Genomic DNA, 18,762 nt, shown 5'->3' with positions numbered 1-18,762 from the left:
TCATGACGAAGCACCAGAACCGCGCGCGCGCTCGCACTATTCCCCAAGTTTTCGGCGAGATAGGTATAGAGGCATAGGTACGTGTGCATGCACGTGCATACATATCCCTTTGCCAGGTATAGAGTTGGTAATAATATTTAATACCCTTTGCTCGCGCGCACGCGAGAGTCTCGCATCAGAGGCGCGGGGATCACGATGCGGTAAAATTTCACGGATTATTCCCGGCGTTTTATTAATACGCGTCACCGGATGCGACGATGGCGACCAAGTGCGGCGTTAATCGACCGACAACCAACCAATAAAGTGCACTCGATAGTCGCTCATTAATGGAATGTGAAATGAAAAGACATCGGTTGAAAACTGGCGCATTGAGACGTTAAAGTCGAATTTAGCCTTGACATCATTGGGAAGTGCAGACGCGGATAATTGCGATGTGCAGCGATGTAGGTATTTTATCTGGCGAGGAGATTATTGAAAAAGTAATCATTAAAATTTAATAAATTATATGTTAAATGTGTTCAGCGTTTGTAAAGAACTTTTGTCGTGCAGTTTCATGCGGATATAAATGATGTGAAGGAAAAATAATGCGAAAATAGAACAAGGTAAAATGAAAATGAGTGGCTACTTGTATCAATAATGCGATATTTCCAGCTTTGTGATTACGTGCCACAAATTGTTCATTATGTTTTATACACAGTCAGCAATCACGCGCCCACGTGCTCAAAGCGTTGCTTTGTGCGCCGAACGGATATTCGCGCATCCACCACTTTTACCGCGTGCCATTAATGTTTCCTTTGGTAGTTTTGTCACATTGGTGTATTATTCCATAAAGCTCGACAATCCCGGCAGATCTCCGCTTTTGTATCGTGCCGTAAAAATATTTTTCGTGTCTCTCTCTCTCTCTCTCTCTCTCTCTCTCTTTCCGATGCAATTAATATCCGGGCAGCCTCTCTATTTCTTTATGTCTCTCTCGCGTATGACGCTCTCCTTTGCCTAAGCGGGCGAACTTTCATACAGTCGGGTAAAAGTTTCATTGCAAATCGTCGTTAGAAATAACTATCACTGTTTGCTCACTCCAGTGTATCGATTTGCATCCTAGCTTTGAGTCGTCCGCTATCTAAATATTCCCGGACTCGTTCGAAGAACGGCGGAATACATTAATATCGGATGAGTTCATGGCGAAATGAACTTGTATCGGGAGGACCGACCGGCGCTCCCGATCAAAAACTCATTGCAAATATTTTATCCAACATATTGCATCGGAGGGAAGATAAAAAAAGAGAGGTGGAGTAGGATCTGCTTGAGAGTCGCATCGATCGATGACCAATCAATATCCCGTTTTAGTCGTCCGCTTTTGACAAAGCAAAAAATCATAATCGGAACTTGATATTTCCTGCTGCAACTTTTATATTTGTTATTTTTTTATCTTTTACTTTCAAAATTCCGCTCTCCGGTCACAGCGTATGCAATCGCATTTGATTGAATTGCATAAACGAACATCGGTTGCATCTTAGGCGGATTTCCTTCAGAGATCTATCACTATAACATGTTATTTGCTTAAACTTTTGCATGCATCATTGGTGCTTCTGATTTTGCGGACTAACGTCATAATCTTTAGTTGACGTACAGTATTCGAAATCGTTGACCCAAGTCGCCTTGTACAGATTCAAAATCAAGATCGCTTCCGATGTGCTGATCAAACTCCAGAACAAGAAAAAATTATTCCATGGGAAAATTTCTCTGTGCCAAGAACGCGAATCGAAATTGAAGCACGTTATGCCGAAACAAATTGAAATCACGAGTTTAATCGTACAAATGTCCGTACAGATATTCGACGTGTGCTTTATCCCATATGTATTTCCGATTAAACATTAACCAAAACGTGGCATACCTCAATGTATTAATTAAAACGATTAAGCGAAAGCGAAGAGCAGCGATACATGTGCGACAGCCACGAGAAAATCGATCGATGTCGCGCGCTCGCTCGATCGAGAGAATATGTTTTTACGGTCTCTGTCAATATTTTTTTCTTGCTTTTACTCGCGCGGGATATCCGGCCACTCGGTTGCGATCGTTTCGCGGTGCGGCAGCAATGGTTTATCGGCAACGGGTGTTATCACGTCACTCGGTATCCGCGAGGCCGCCGTTATTCTCCGGGCTCGGATTTCGCTCGTGTCCTCTCAATTATTCGCGCCAATCGATCGGCTGCGCCTTGCCCTGCCAATCGGTGGCCTCGTTCTCTCTCTGTCTCTTTCTCTCCCTCTCTCTTTTCCTCCTTTTTGCAGCCTCTCTTCTAACTGACAGTGCAATGCGCAGCAAGACGGAATCGGCTGGGTATGTGTCTCGTGAAAGAAACATCGCCGTCCGCCCTAATGGTCGAGGGGGGATCGGTTAATCGGCGACTAGGAGGCAAGCAAAGCCGCGGTAAACCGGAGTAAAGATTTATGAACGTCACCGGGGAGAGAGAGGCCGTATCGCCGCAGGTGAATCCGGGCACGACGTTCCGCCGCGGTCCGGCGATCTTCCTTTACGGCTCGCGTTTGTTTCGATTCCGTTAATTGTCATTACGGGGACGCGTTGAGCTCACGAGATTGACGTTGATTGCTCTTGCGATCCTCCCCGAGAGGATTGAGAATGATGCCCACGCGTGTGATGGGGGGTGGCTGTTTACGTGCTATAACGCCGCGATCAAATAAGAAAACAAGAATTAATATAATTGAGAGAAACGACGTTGTACAACGGCGCTAAAAGTAAATGATTTGGGAGACTGCCGATGATGGAGACAATGCTTGTTGATTAGAAATTGATAAGAGAAGTTCTTCTACGTTGAGTTGTTAATTAATTATTCTTGCTAATCTTTGAGTAAAATAGAGTTTTAAGTTATTCGTGTTCAAGATTGATAAAGAGAGAACTTGCGTGTATCACAAAGAAGTTAAGAATCGTGTCTATATAAGTAACGAGAAAGAATTCTGTGCTCTGCTATCGAATTTCCACGGAGAAACTTCTTTCTTGGTCCATCGAATTTCGTTCTCCCATCAATTACACTATCCACCAGTAATATATTACCACAGGCAGGCAATCTCGTTAAGAACTACATGCACTACGTACGTTTTACTTGCAGATATTTAGACAAAAAAGACTTACGACAAATATGAAATAAATAATTTCAGAGTTTGTCCATTAGTGAATACGTTAATAGAATGCAAATGTTGCTATTCGATCTGGAATTTGCCAATGATATCCATCAATTTTACAAATTCCTTATTTCTGTCGCGCGAAAATAAAACAGGATTATTATTACCCTTCCGTTTACAAATTGAGTTCACAACTTTAACTTCTCGCGCGTTTAGTATTTCTGCGCGAATCTGTATCTCGAATTACTTGTTATATTTTTAAGCTGTTATTGTTAGTACAACATTGCTCGCACAAACTACGTTATTGTTCTGACACCGATAACGTCGAATTAAATTATTAGTATCAGCAGCATCCTTTTGCCGCAAAGAATTGATTTTCCATTATTGACAACAACGATAACTTTATGACGTTAATTCTGTGTCAATTTGAGTACTGATCATTTCGCCTTTCTCTTATTTTTATCAACTTGTGCTTGTTTCCCCATAATAAAAGAAATATCGCAAGTTTCCCCATAAATCGTCTGCTTTGATGTCACGTGAACACGAAGTCAATTCATTCATTTCCATCTCTGATAACGACATCGAGAATCTTGATCACGCGAGTCGCGTTTAATACTTTACTTTAATACCTGAACTGTGTCACCGCGAGCCATTCGCGACAGTCACGTCGCAGTTTGAACCCAACTGAACAGTGTAACGAAAGAAAAGACTTTAATGGGAGAAAGATCCGGGTGCAATCGAGTAAGTCTGACGGAAACGGTAGCTACCAGCATTAACTTCCGCAACTGCATCTCCCTCACGTCTCTCGTGACTCCGATAATTTTACTGCGATCTTTCTTTTCTAAAATACAAACCTCACCGTAAACTTTCATGATAGACTCACGCGGATAACCGATATAACTCACGCGGCAGCAAAAACGTATTCAAGATTTGGGCGTTCCGGTTCATTTGGGAAGCATCGTGAAACCCCGTATTAAATCGATATGCCCGACGTCGCGCAGTTTGCATAATCGCGATTTCCATATCGTGCCAGCCGGATAATTTTACTCGTCATTGCAAGCGCCTCGTCGCGTCGAAGAGAATTTTACCCTTGACTGTTTTAATTCTTACCCACATGACTAAGGGCTGAGGGACCACCATAGTAATCCATGAGATTCTACAGACACAGTCGTCAATCTTTGAAGCGAAGTATTTGCACTAGAGCCACCGCCCGCCATCGCGGACTTGGCACAGGGATGAAACGATGTTTACCCATTTACAGCGAAGATGGCCTCCCCTCTCCTCCTCTGGCCCTCCATGAACTGCATTTGCGCCCAGTGCTGAATCAATTCCCGTTTCTGGTTTCAGTGTCCATGCATGATGGCGAGCAATTAAACTTGACGAGGATCACGCGCAGCGAAATGGGCGCTTACCTCTGCATCGCGACCAATGGCGTGCCGCCCACGGTCAGCAAGAGGATCACCGTGGATGTCGAATGTGAGTTGGTTATGGGCATACTGCACATTATTATCGCGTTTGCGCTGCGTAACGAATAATACGCGATGCGTACATTTATCGCGAGCATGCCGCATGCAATATGCACATGCGGCATGCACGATGCGCCTGACGATGTGCGATAGGGGTGGGAGCGTGCAACGTGACGCGATTATAATATTACAGTATTACACACGAGCTTAATGTTTCGTAATAAAGGCTTAACGATGCCAATAGTTAATTCATGAATCCGGTCAAATTGCGCGGGCTCTGCGATGGGGCATTATCTGTCAAAATCGCGCTAAAATTTGCGCTGGCGCAATTACACGATGACATTCGGCGAATGACGCTCTAGCGTCAATGAATAAACGATTCACGTTAAAATTGCACGCGGCAGCGAAACAAAACCAGCAAAGGGTTTCGTAAACGATACCGTAGAATAACGGCAAGTGTCGCGCCGGATGCCGGCGCTTAATTATCGTAATAAATTGTGTTAATTGGCCGCGAGTAAGCGGTACCGCTGCGTATGCCAAATGTTCGTGCGAAACACGGGCACTAACTTCGCAACTTTGCTCACGTGTAAAATGTCGTAAATACCGGCACGCGCGATGCGGCGCGAGTAACTTTCCTCGAGGAAGCGGCGCGGGAATTAGACACGATCCCGCCGAGGCTGGCACTCGTCCAACGACGATTTATCGAATAAATTTTAAACTCTTCGTCATGGAGCCCGCACTGCCTTGTCCTCCCTCCCGCCGATCCGACCAGCCGAGCCGGCCGTCGTGTATTGTTTAAATTTCATTTCAGAAATTGCACATCCGCGCGCGCACGCGCCGGTGCTGCAGCGATGCACGTGCTTCGCTCTCGAAGTGTACGTGTGTAGGAGAGAGACAACGAGGCCACCGTGGAATACCGCGAGCAACTGAGAGACGGGGAAGGGAGGGAATGGGGGGGGGGGATACGGGGGTGGAAAACGCCGTCGGGAAAACCCGGGGGAAATACCGGGAGCCTCGGCACAAGCCGTTCCACGTCGGTCCTGGTCATTTTTCCCTTTTATGCGTTTCATTCGTTCGTGTCACTTCGTATGCTCTTGCATCCGGTTGCCGTTGCACGGTCGGTATGTATATGTGCGTGTGTGCACGCGCGCGAGCGGACTCGCAGCGTTGCTGAAGAAAGGAGAAACGGCACGTTACGTATACACGGTACCGGGCGGTATCTCTTGAATATTTAGGAGGCGGGGGACATATTTTATTTAGACGAGCAGGGGGAGAAGCATCGGTTTTCTGCGCGTGGCGCACCACGTTCTGGGGGTTGCCACGAACCCTTCAGAAATCGTCCTTGTGTGACCTGAACGTCTCTCGGCCTCTCCTCCTCAGTGGCTCCTCTTCTCGTGTGACACGTACGCGTGTAGGGATTGCCAGCGGTCGTCTTGTAAAACTTTGAACGCGCGTAATGACGCGACGCGCGGAGAATTGCGCGTCGCCGAGTGTCCCTCGTTTGTCCCGCGTCGCTGTTTCCGCGAATCACTCGAGAGGGATGAAAGAATAGACCGCGAGTTAGATACTTCGTTCCCGGCAGAGAGCAAGATAGAGAGAGGCCACTCGATCACTGTAAGACGTCCAGGTTCCCTTCCGGAATCGGGAGTCTAACAACCACTCGGCGTAAACCCTCCGGGGAGCCGTTACGTAAATTCTAGCCAATCCGATGGCATTCGCGATGGTTTTCTGCGCCGCCTTTGGATCCAGCTTTGGAACTTCGGAACGAAATGAATAGCGATGCGAGGGGCGGAAGTAACAAAGTGAATTTCCGCATCGAGCACGCATCGACATTGTTCCTGCTCTTATAATGCACGGTGCTATCATTATTATCACACAGCGATTCCGTATTAATCCGTTTCTGTAACGAAACAATAAAGTTTCATTTCACGGAATTTATTTCGCTCGGCCGTTTCTCGCTTTACTTTTAATCGCTCGTAAATCAGTTTCAATTAAAGCGAGTTAATTTAAAGAGCAAATTCCCCCTCGCGTTTGCGACGTTTCAAAGATTAATTTACCGTCAAAATTGACGATTGAAGGGAATTTCGGCAATGGCAACGCAGCTTTCCTGTGCGCATATTCTGAACGACGAAGTTTTTGACACGACGGTCTCTCTGGACTTTCACTCACTGCCGAACCGGCACATAGACAGACGGCCTCGCGTATGTCGCGTTTCCGGAGTATGTTTGCCGTTGCAATGCGGGCGGAAAATAGCGCCGCTGCATAAAGCATGGCGAGCAAAGAGGGAAAATGCTCGGATGGGACGAGCGAGGAACGCGAGAGGAGACATAATTCGGTTGGTGTACGCGCTTCCATGTGCCGTTTCCGCAAGTTGAGTAGGCTAGTTCATCAGGCATGTTGATGAGACATGCACAATTTAGCGAGTTGACTTTTTACGTTACCGCGAGTACACTTCTCGCTCTGCCTACGTTGCATCCGAGTGATTCACGCGTATTTGTCCGCGTTGGTGCGCGAGAGTGATAAGAGCGGGCGTGCTATCTTCCGCCGCTGCGGGCTTACTTCCCTTTTTCTTTTTTGTTCCTGTTTCAATCGGTCGTGTAATTACGGGTATGATGCGGCTGAATTATGATGGGATTCCGTGGTGAGAGCGTAATCGATGGCGCGCTATTTACGTCCAGCGGCACAGAAACATGCATTAAAGATATGAGAGGCGGTAATAATGAGGAGCTGCCGGCTACATGCTGCATATAATCTGATTCTCGTCGATCGCATTAATATCCCTCGTGGCGCAGGATATGCAATCGCTCTTGTGTTTACTTGCGGTTAAAATGTATTTTCAAGGAGGATTAGAAAAATCGATTCTAATGCTGATTGTGAGAGTTGGCTATACATAAGCTATTTAATTTATATCAATTGATGGAAAGAACCGATTTACTAGATTAGAGAGATCTTGGCTGGGTTTAATTCTAATCGATAAGCAAAATGTCAATACGTGTATCCCTTCCAGTTTGATCTGAAATATTTACATGAAACTTTGATAAACGCATAATTGATGATAACAAAAACTGTTTGTCGGATACGACGAGCGATCGTATGCGCGATAAATGATGCACACCAAGTGGTGAACACTTGATTGTGCTTGTACATCAGCAGTTCGTGGCGCGCGTACCGGCTTACCACAAATCCACAAATTGCTAGCGTTGACTTTAATTAATGCACACTTCTCCCTATTTCCTACTATCGATTGCGTCTATTTCCACCGCGCTCGGACTCGACCACGTTGCATTTCGATCTCTCTTTATTCCACACTGTTTACTCGAGAGCAGAACAATCGAGAAAGATTCTCACCGCAAATATCGCTTTGTTAAAAACCATTCGCAATTTATTATTTATTCGTATATTGAATATCGAAAAGAGTAATTTTTCTAAGAGCGTATTGTACTATACAGGGTGTCCCGGGTTTTAACCGACAAACTGCGGGAGCATATTCTACTAGTGGAAATAAGAAAAAATTCTTATATCGAGTTTGCTTAGAAATGATTTATTACAAAGTTATAAACCAATATTGAAAAGAAATATCAGATAAGTAACAACGGATTTTTTCACAAAAATAAAAATTATCTACGCAATGATTTAGTGACGCATTTCAAAATGTTGTCCTTGCACATCGATACAAGCTAGACATCGACGTAGTACAGAATTTGTTACGGTACGACATTCCTGAAAATTTTCTTGCATCTCAGTAACTGAATTAGTAATTCGTTGCTTTAAATCTATCTGGTACTCTCCTGTTAGGAAATCTACGTTGATACTCTCGTACGGCAGCTCGTGCATTTTCGTCACAGAATCCGTACACGAAATGAATATCGGTGTATTCCTCATTTGAAAACACTTTTGGCATTCTGATAGTAATTGCTAGTTGACACGACGATTGAAATCTAACAGCTACTGTTGCGAAAGTAACAATCATACTGAATCGTTTCAACATAGTGAACATGAATACATGTGAATACACATAACATAAACATCTTCGACCTTCCAAATTCTACACTATGTTCCGTTGTTACTTATCTCATATTTCTTTTCAATATTGGTTTATAACTTTGTAATAAAGCATTTCTAAGCAAACTCGATATAAGAATTTTTTCTTATTTCCACTAGTAGAATATGCTCCCGCAGTTTATCGGTTAAAACCCGGGACATCCTGTATAATACCATATCTATCAAAGTAACGATTGATCTTTGTTCTCCCGAAGGGGTAGTCGTCGCGTACAGCCAAAGACGAAACGAAAGAGGGTAGTCGTCGAGAGAGAAGACGCGCGCGATGTCTTCGGCACGTCCGGAACACGTTGGATGATCCTCCTCGTTAGGGGATACCAACGAGTTACACCCCGTTTACACCCCAGTGCCCGTCCACGAACACATTATTATTCCCTTATTGTTTCGTACACGGTGCGCCGTTGCCGGAGTTCGCAACTTTAATTTAACCCGTTACCAAAGCGCGCGCACTTGCCGGCGCCGCGCATCCGACGTTGGATTAATTCGCGACGAAGAAGGCGCCGTTTCCGGTTTAGTTGTCGAGTTAGAAAATTGTTCGCCCGGAACGGCGAACGCGGCTTTCGCGCTGCGAGCGAGGAATACGCGACCGAGGGAGTAAAAGACGGAAACGTCTCGCGACGTCTCGCGTGTCCTGGCTTTAACTCTTCATTGCGTAACCTTAACGCCGGGATGTTAGACCCCTGTAACCATAATAGACTTTGTTCCCAACTCGTTTCCCGGGAGCGTGGCGCATTTTGCGGAACGCCATCCGCAGAAAGTGCAAACTTGATCCGCCGTGTCTGCGTTGCGGGTGAACTTGATATTACCGAAACGCCGTCGCAGTTTTAATTTTATCACGTTGCGACTGTGCATTGCGGATAATAAACAGACCCTGTCGCGCGCGCGTTTTAGAAATGCCGGCTGCTAAAGCGAACGCTCGCGCCCGCCGTGTTCGGCGCAATTCTGAAATTGCGACTTTTCTTGTACCAGCCGCGCGCGCTTCGGAGAACTTGCTGCAACTTGTACGTAAATGTACTTACGTCTTGTTATGCGGCTCCTTTTTACGGCGTACGGTTTATAGTACGCCTTTTTGCGTTACTCCTTTCGTATGTAATTTTATAAGGCTCTACAGTTTTTTAAACAGCATGTGTAAAAGTAAAAAGTTACTTGTTATTCGGATTAAAATCCTGCATTGTTTCAAGTAGATTCGACGACGCTGCGACAGAATAATAATAAGTTGTACGCATATTCTCTAATTTAAATGTAAATTTACATTTCCAGAAAGATTTGATCATCATGCAAAGTATGCAAACTGTGAAAGTCCCCGTTTTCTAGAATTAAACATCACGTGTTTCAACGTGTTCGAACGTGATGTATGAATAATTCCGATATATTTTTTGATCGAAGTTGTTCATTAATAAGAACAAATTTATAACGGAAATTAATCAGTAACCTGCATTGATGTTCCAGTCTCGCCGATGATCTTCGTGCCGAACCAGCTGGTCGGGGCGCCGACCGGTACGAACGTAACGATCGACTGTCACACGGAGGCTTATCCGCGTGCCATGAGCTACTGGTTTCTGGGTGACGAGATGATTCTCTCCACCGACAAGTACACCACGAACATCATGGAGAATAGCTATCGCGCGCACATGAGGCTCACCATCCGGAACTTGACAGCGAGTGACTTCGGTAGCTACCGGTGCATTAGCAAAAACTCGCTGGGCGAGACCGAGGGATCCATCAGATTATACCGTAAGCTGACGTTCATTTTCTAGCTCGTCCGGGCGTACGGACTAACGAATCTTTTTTTTCCTCCCCCACGTTTTTTTCCCTGCGACCGTTATCGTCGTTGCGCGTCCGTCGCGTCCCGGGATATCACGTCGCCGCGACGTGAACGTGCTCGCGACGTGAATAATTTAAGGGTAGCGCCGCGGAATCCTCGTATTCTCGAACCTCTGTTTAATTTCGCCCGAGTCGAAGATTTATTCAGAGCCGAGTGGACGTCGCCAGTAAATCGGCACCGACGGTTAAATCGCCGAGGGGATGTTCGCCACCCTCTCCCCCCTGCCGTTATGTTCTTGCCGCGCAATCTCCGCCGCTCGGAGAAAGGGAGATAAGATGACCCCGGGTTAAATTATGAATAAGGCGGCGGCGAGTAGTTCGAGTCGGATTTATTGGCCGATATTTCGAGGGTTATACGACGTCATTAAAGACGGGCGATTTTTATTTCAGCCATTCCGAAACCGTCGGCGGCACCGAAGGCGACGGAGATCAAGAGCAGCGCCAACAAAGAAGGTGAGCACCTTTTATTGAATATATATTTGCCTACCGACCTCGAGCGATCGATATGTAATACATATGTATATGCGTCTTAGTCAGCTTTCTAACGCTTCCCACGCGCAAACGCGAGGTCATTATCCTTTATTCGCGAATCGTGGGATCTTAAAGCACTTTCTCGCCTTTTCTCCGAGGTGTTTTAGCCCGACCGAGAAAGCGGTGCCGCAGGTGCGGTTCACTCGAAGAAAAAAAAAACATTAAACTTAACTCCGTGGAAAGTGGAAGAATTGTCTACTAAATTAAGGCGATATCTCACGCGCGTCTCGTGCGGGAAGGCAATAATTTGCATCTCTGAGCGTCGTCGGACCGGCTGGACGTTGATATCGCAAATTGAAGAACGTCCGCGGTAATTTTCGCAATTGTTCATCAGCCCGCGTGGACTGTCTCGCACGCGTTCGATTGCGCGCACGCATTCAAGCGAAGGCGGACGGAAATAGGAAATGGGAGTACTGCTATCCACCAATCAACCGAACGACCATGGGAATAAGGGATGTGTTTCAAAGGGAATTACCCAAGTATTTTCGTCATCAAATAAAGTACAATGTTTCCGGGATTGGTCTTTGTATTAGGCTCGCCGAGTCCGCTCGCGTTACCGGTGCGCCCCCGTGTATTATTCAAGCCGAGGGGGCGAATAACTTGGGCGGACGCCTAGGTCAGGTCCCTGCGGTTTCGCTGTTCGCCTTCGTGTTCTCCGACCTCCTCTCCTCAAGCTCGCGAAACCAATCTCAATACACTGCATTATTAACGCCATACAAGGCTCGGCCACGATGGTATTACCGTCATTAAGCTTCGCAATTTTACCGTGCCCACCTCCGCCGCCGGTCGCTACGTGGATTATCGTTATTCCGAAGCGCCTGGGGGAGATCCGGCCGTTCTAATGAATAACAGTTATTTGCGAATTTTCGCGAGCGACGCGAAATACCCTCGCCTCCAGCACCCGGCTACCCTTTTGCTTTCCTGCTCGCCGCCCCGATATCGATGTCACCCTGGCTGGATCTTCCCGCCCGGCGACCCGGCGATGATCGTAAAAGCCCGCGGGATCGTAACCGAGATTTACGAGCGTCGGTGGCGTAAGTGCGATGCGCGATTTCTTTGAGAGCTAGAGCGAAACCGGTACGGCCGGCGTATGTGCGAATAATGGTAATCGAAAACGTTTCTTCGATGGAGACATCGTCGTAGGGGTGTAGGGGGAGGAGCCGCAGAAGTCGTCTCCGACGCCCATTTCCTCGGCTGACGTAATCTACCGTGAGTGTTAACGACTGCATATACTTTGCTCGCGGAAGACGAGACAGCGCCATAATGTATGGCGTCTCGACTGCTGATTAAATATTACGAGAAACTTTGGCGTGAAATCGGCAAGGGACGCGTCGCGCTCGTCCTTTCTCTCTCTCACATGCGAGAGCGTCTCCGAATCAATCTTAATACTGCGGGATTATTAATGACCTAGCCGAGGTACGCAATAACTCACGAACGCGACGTTAAGCGTCTACCAGGTTTCCAATGGGACTGCCGTTCGTCTTATCTAGCCGGATAAGATTACACCATTTCGGGACGATTCCAAATGCGCAGGATGCACGCGATAACGTATCAAAAATCGCACCGCGGCGGAACATAATGGGGAGAGTGTTCAATCGAATGGGAAACGTGGCAAGTTTTGCATCAAGAGGCGGTAAACGAGTAGAAATGTTTATAGAATCAACGAGTGACAGGACCTAGTTGTTCTCCATGTAAATTCAAATAAATTCGCGAGTTTGTACGGTCCACCACTACGATGGACCTACATTTTCTCATTAACGGCGAGCGAAACGACACGTGTGATTAAAGTTCGATAAAATAAAAGGACGAAGTTAGTCGGCATCGAGAGTTCCGTCGCGTTTGGTACGAGATAAATGAAGGTTTACTCTCTAGCCGGCTCGCCGAAATCAGAACACACAGGTTTTAATTTTATATCGCAATATTACATCGGTGGCTTAACCAGTGACCTAATTAAGCGCATTTAAAATTCAATTACTGACGACGCCGCGAGTGGTGGGTGCACCAGGACGGGGTGCACGCAGCACAGAGTGAGATTGCATTGTTGGCGATGGCACGGTAGATACCAAATAGTACTCGCTGTTCTACAAAGAGGAAATCGTGAAATTATACGAAGAATCTAATTTCCCCAGAAGCGTCCGAACTGCCTGTTAGACGCTCCGACAATTTTCATTCCCAATACGAATCCTTTTCTTGTGCTGCTGGTGATAAATATTGCAAGATTTTTGCAGACTGTCCCTTTTCTCACAAATTACGTAATGACATTTACACATGCTGTTTGACGCGATCGTAATTCTTATTTTTACCCATTTCCAGCATAATTTGAACATGTGTATATCTATATTATTAAAATATATATATATATATTATTAAAAAAGTGGATTAACATATTACGGTTTTTTAATAACCAGAAATATATTATTTATGTAATATTACTGTTAATAAATTTCGAGGTCGTAGTCCGTCTAGCGTTACACTAATTATACTTTCTTTGCAATACAGACATTGGAAAGGGATATGAATTCCTTTTATTATTATCGTCAGAATTTCTATACCGTCTTATGAATAAATAGCGACACGATTTGAGTCACGATAAAGGTTCTTGTTTAAATGTCAAATAGCATGAAATTATCTCATTCTTCGCTTTCTTAGATTAGATAAATCTCGCGATAAGAGAAGATTGGAATCGGTCCATCGGGGCCGCACGATATTTAATATTCCTGCATGCAAGGTACCTTGCAGGATAGCTATCGATCCTACAGACCGTAATTAATTAAAATCCTGTGAGGAAGCCAGAATTATTTCTGGCATTAGACTATATACCGTCGCGTCGCGCATACTCGTATGATGATCGTAAAATACGATATCTAAAATACGATACTAGTATTATATGGAACGTTAGTATATCGTGTTTAAAAATGGCTGATTGGAAATGAGACTCTTATCTTCAAAACCTATTTAAACCTCTTATAATAATAGAGAGTATAAAAAAATATACATCAATGTTATCATACCCTTGAACTGAATTGAATAATCAATCTTAAAGTAGGTAATGCGATTGCGATTAGCAACCAAGCGACACGTAGCAAAAACTTCATGTATTAATAAAAAAACGGAATATATGTACATGTTGGTAAAGTGAAAAGATTTTTCTAATAAAATCCAAACTATGTTCCCTATACTTCCGGATATCTAACTGGGAAGATTGGAATTATCCGCGGTTTAAATTCCGCTCTCAGTTTTACGTCGATTAAAAAGTCGTGGGAAAGTCGCTTCTTTTCGGTTATCAGAATCAATTTACTCGTTAAACAGATCAAGTTTTATCGGGCGAAAATTTTAACAGAAACTTCGTTATACGTTTGGTTTTCCTGTGTCGATGCGAATCTTCAAGCTAAAAGTCGGTAAATCCCTTGAGAAAAGAAAAACTTACTGTTACATTAAAATAATGTTCAACTGACTTTACATTTAACTTAAATTACATTTCGAGAAGGATTTCTTTTACTGAAAAAAATATTATTCTCGTTTCGCGCCTGTACGGTATGTGAGTGTATGTGTGTTTCGTATTTCATTATCAAAAGTATTTCATGAGATATTTTCACGCGCAATACACGTTGCACAACAGCGATAAAGCGATAAATCGATAAGTCTTCGATAAATCGTGAATCAAAATTCTTAACAATATCGTTTCGCTTCCATTGTATTTTTCTCCGGGCTACGTGAATACGTTTTCCTGTTCTCCTCGTGCATCGTCTTCTCTCGCGTCTTGCTTTCCCGTACTCGCAAAACAAATTCTTCTTGGCGCTCGCCGCAGCACTTTGGAGGAGGTACCGCGAGACTCTTAAATTTTCAACGAGTTATTTCGAAACTTCCTAAACAAGCCCCGACGTACCCCGGGTATAGCAACAAAGGGCGGCACAGCCACATGAAATACGAGCCTCGTTGTGATTGCTCATCGCGGAAAAGGTAACGTTAACGCGGCTTTTACCTATTCGCGGGCATCGCGACGGTAGTTTATACGTGCAAATATAAGGAGGCGCCCACGTGTACCTTGTGGCATCGAGACAGGTGACCCAGAAGGCCGCCGTATTGTTAAAAGGCCGCGCGGCGAAGCTGTGAAACAAAGTTTGTCTAGAGGCGTATTTAAACTTTTATTCGAAAACTTTTTAGTGCCCGCCCTCGCGCGCCAAGTTAGCGGCTGTGGGCGGGTTAAAGAGTCGCTTGTTTGTAAAGCAGAAAGACTGCAAGGTGTAACGAAGAGGAAGAAAAAGAGAGAGAGAGAGAGAGAAAGGAGAGAAAGAGCGTCGTTGGAGAAAGTGGAGAAGGTAAAGATGTGTACAGGGCTTAAGGGCACATTGTCGACCGCCCCCGAGCGGAATGCAGAATTCGCTCGAGTGAAAGCGGCTCGAGAAGTGGCAGGCTCACTCGAGGGAATTAATCAAGAGACGATTAAAAGAGTTTGTACACGCCGAGTGTTTAAATTTATCTCGGTGTACCTGCTGAAATTTTTCTAACGCTCCGCGTCAGTTTGCGTTGTCACGTAGTTCGCAGTGATACGTCAAGTGAACGTAAGATGAATACAAACTGTATCTAATTCTCATTATTTGCTCTTTAATCACGCGCTTGACAAGAAAATCTGCACAGCTTTCATAAAAAAATTTATAAAATTAATAATCTGACGTCAAGGATTCCTCTTGCTTGAAGTAAGACGAGCGTCTCTGTCGTGACGTCTCGCGCGAGTACGCCCAAGTCGCGCCGGTGTAATTCGACATTACTTCGAATTACTTCGCGACACAGTTTTCGAGATTGCGGTCGATGAACGGCACGCACGGGACCGCAAACGATGATAGTTTGAATAATCTGCGCGATTATGGCGAACGAAATAAGCGTCGAAGCCGCCACCGAGTCACGAAGGGCGGATCTCAGCGCGGTAGAAGTATACAAGCCCCGTGGCGAATATCAAGTTGAATTACACCCTAGACTTGATACGCACCCCGCGCAGAATTATCGTGTAAAGTTTCAATCTAGTGCCAGCGAAGGATGCGGCTCTCCTGGGATGCGCTCTCATATTTACAAAGACAAGAGGGCTAGTGCGCGTCGAGTTTAATCTTATATTGCTCACAATGTAATCGCATTAAACGTTGACATGCGTATTGTCTTGAGGGAAGTGCAGCGTCTCTTAAACATCGCGATCGTGTTACTGTCTGGAGTAGTTTAATAGCGTTACATTTAACAGCATTAAATTGTAAACTGCAGTAAATATGTGGCAGTCGTGTCCTTTTTTAATCTCTCTCTCGGTGCTAATAATTATAATATTTTATGAATTATAATATTCTATTGAATAAATAATTGCTTTTAAACGACAGTTAGAAATATCATTTTTATCATTTTTTTGAAAAAAAGTGTAATAATTTGGAGAGATAAGATAACTGTCGCCACATAGAACTGTCAACGCTACAAATGAGAAAAGTCGATTTTTTTTAAGGATCGCTTGAGAAAATAAATTGACCTGAAAAATCGCGAGAGTAGCGCGTTAAATTATTTTAATCGGTTAAAACGCAGATTTATTGCGGACGCTATTCTCACGATCTCTTCTTTTCTCGCGCGAACGTATTTTGTTCAATGAGACGTCTGTCGTCGGCATCGAACGCAACAAGTTGAACTTGGCTCGTTTTCAAAGAAGCTCGTAGAATTCATCAAACCCGCGCCCGCCACGTGCCTGCACGCGTATGTTCCACGTCCTATCTATTATGAACTAGATTTCTCTTTGCGAATGACGTAGCAACTAGACATATCCAAGAACAAGCCAAGAATACAGACAACCACAAATATGAAAAGCCTTTGAGCCTCTTATCTTTTTATATTATTATCTGCCTGCACGCAAGCTCATGAGCAGAGCACAGATGAGGATGATTATCGAAAGAAGAACGTAGTTATTCAATAAACGCGTAATACACTTAACAAATATTCATTTATTTTACAAGTCACAAACTTCCGTCACTACATACAAAATATTTTTTCTATATACTGCTTGCAGAACAGTTTATAATACACTAGTTTAGCGAGAATCGATGGTAAATCGACGGATTTCCCGTGTAATCCATGCACTGACCAACGCTAACCCGAGCGAACGCGAAAACAACAAAGAAAACGGACGTGAAGAAAGGCTTGAACGAGCGAACACGGAAAATAGCGAACGAGCACGTATCTGTGTAACTTTCTTTCGAAATAGAAAACTATTGGAGCGGATTGCACCGCGACAACTACGAGCCTCTAATTTGTAATAGTCGATACTTCTTTGTCTTCACGACACTGGGGTACAATGGCCTACATAATCGCGGAAGCATTGTATTCGCTGATTCGATTTTATGCCTTTAAATTGCCTTTAAATCGTGCAAAAATTGTTCTACTGATTTATTATTATAATAAATAAGTTTTCTGCTTGGATTTCTGTTTTTCGGTTTTTGATACATTGTCGTTAATTTGAATGTCCCTTTGCACGGCTCGTTCATGGCACGAACACCATCAATTCTAGGAATTTCTTTTTGGGATTGGATATTCAGCTTGGATCATTCTATTAACTTGAAAATTAAACCTCGGGAGAATGAATATTATTTGTTATTTATTTCATGTTGTTAATCATAACAGTTGCGTCCCAAAAATAAAACATAAATTATTAATGGGTTAATTTTTATTGGTTTACTTTAACTGCAACTTTTCTGATATAATGTAAAATAATGGAATAGCTTTGTAGAGGGGTGATGAGGGAAAACGATCGTGTTTCATAAACTTAAATTTGCTCCGAGATCTGAGGGATAGATCTGCTTGCGTCCGCGATGCAATAGTTGCATCGCGCTCTCAACCGCACCGTGTTGGTTAAATTTCCATCGTTCCGCGTAATTTCGCTGCTGCGGCCTTGTATGGTGTAGAATAGCGCGCATACATACATACATATATATATATATACATGTATACGATAAAATCAAATGCTAAAGCGAGTACGTGGGAGAGAGAGAGAGAGAGATAGAGTGAGCGAGGAAGAGAGGAGGCACGCTGGACTGGATTATTGGCGGGTGTAAAAAAGGAAAGGGAGGCAAATGGAAAGAGAGCGAGAGGAGGAGAGAGACAGAGAGAAGGAAAGAGAGTGCCTGGGTTAGATGAGAAAGGTCCTAATCTATTTTCAGGACGACCGAGCACGCCACCGCCAGCAAAAAGGCTGACCACCGTGTGGCCGTCCTCATACAACCCCTACTATCCGAAAAGGACAGAGAGACCACCTCCGCCGAGTGAGGAGAGGGTCGAGAGGCCCGAGCAGAAGCTACGTGGTGGCCAAAGTACAGGTGAGGCTTGCATTCTCTCTCACCAGGCCCTCCCCGCTTTTAGCGTCCTCCTTCTCTAATTACCGCGCGCGCGGCTGCTCTTTATAAAGTTGCCTCTTTCATCCGCGTCCTGCTCTTGCTTCATCATTCGACCTCGTCCACCACCGATTCCTGCTTTCGCGGCACCAGCCTGGTATCTTCTGCCCCTATCCCTGTAAGAGTCGTGCGGTACGGTTCATGCGCTATTCTGCACCATGCACCCGCAATACACGCAGGCAAAAGTAGGATTCTCATCGCGCGCTTCATCAATATGAATCATCAGAACAGCGCGCATAATTCACTAGCTATCGAGAATAACAAATAGCGTAATATTTCGGTACTTATAAATGCGAGATAAGACGGGGAAAACTCCGTTTGTATCAAAAAGTATATCCG

The 18,762-nt window shown here is 44.6% G+C and overlaps 1 protein-coding gene across 9 annotated transcripts in view; it reads left to right on the top strand.

The window, feature by feature from the left end:
- LOC105276811 (lachesin) overlaps window positions 1–18,762 on the top strand; it is a 278,627-nt gene that overhangs the window by 193,067 nt on the left and 66,798 nt on the right. For 8 of the 9 annotated variants that reach the window (XM_020030837.2, XM_011334738.3, XM_011334737.3 and 5 more), the window contains 4 exons: window positions 4,482–4,610; window positions 10,109–10,393; window positions 10,874–10,936; window positions 18,193–18,348. In XM_020030837.2, coding sequence (XP_019886396.1) covers window positions 4,482–4,610; window positions 10,109–10,393; window positions 10,874–10,936; window positions 18,193–18,348 — 633 coding nt within the window. The remainder of the gene's footprint in view (window positions 1–4,481; window positions 4,611–10,108; window positions 10,394–10,873; window positions 10,937–18,192; window positions 18,349–18,762) is intronic. The other variant, XM_011334740.3, reaches the window with a different exon arrangement.

Source organism: Ooceraea biroi, chromosome 2, assembly GCF_003672135.1.
Source record: "Ooceraea biroi isolate clonal line C1 chromosome 2, Obir_v5.4, whole genome shotgun sequence".
In the NCBI taxonomy this organism is placed as follows: domain Eukaryota; kingdom Metazoa; phylum Arthropoda; class Insecta; order Hymenoptera; family Formicidae; genus Ooceraea; species Ooceraea biroi.
The sequence above is the reverse complement of the archived record's forward strand: the minus strand, read 5'-3'. Positions and strand labels throughout refer to the sequence as shown.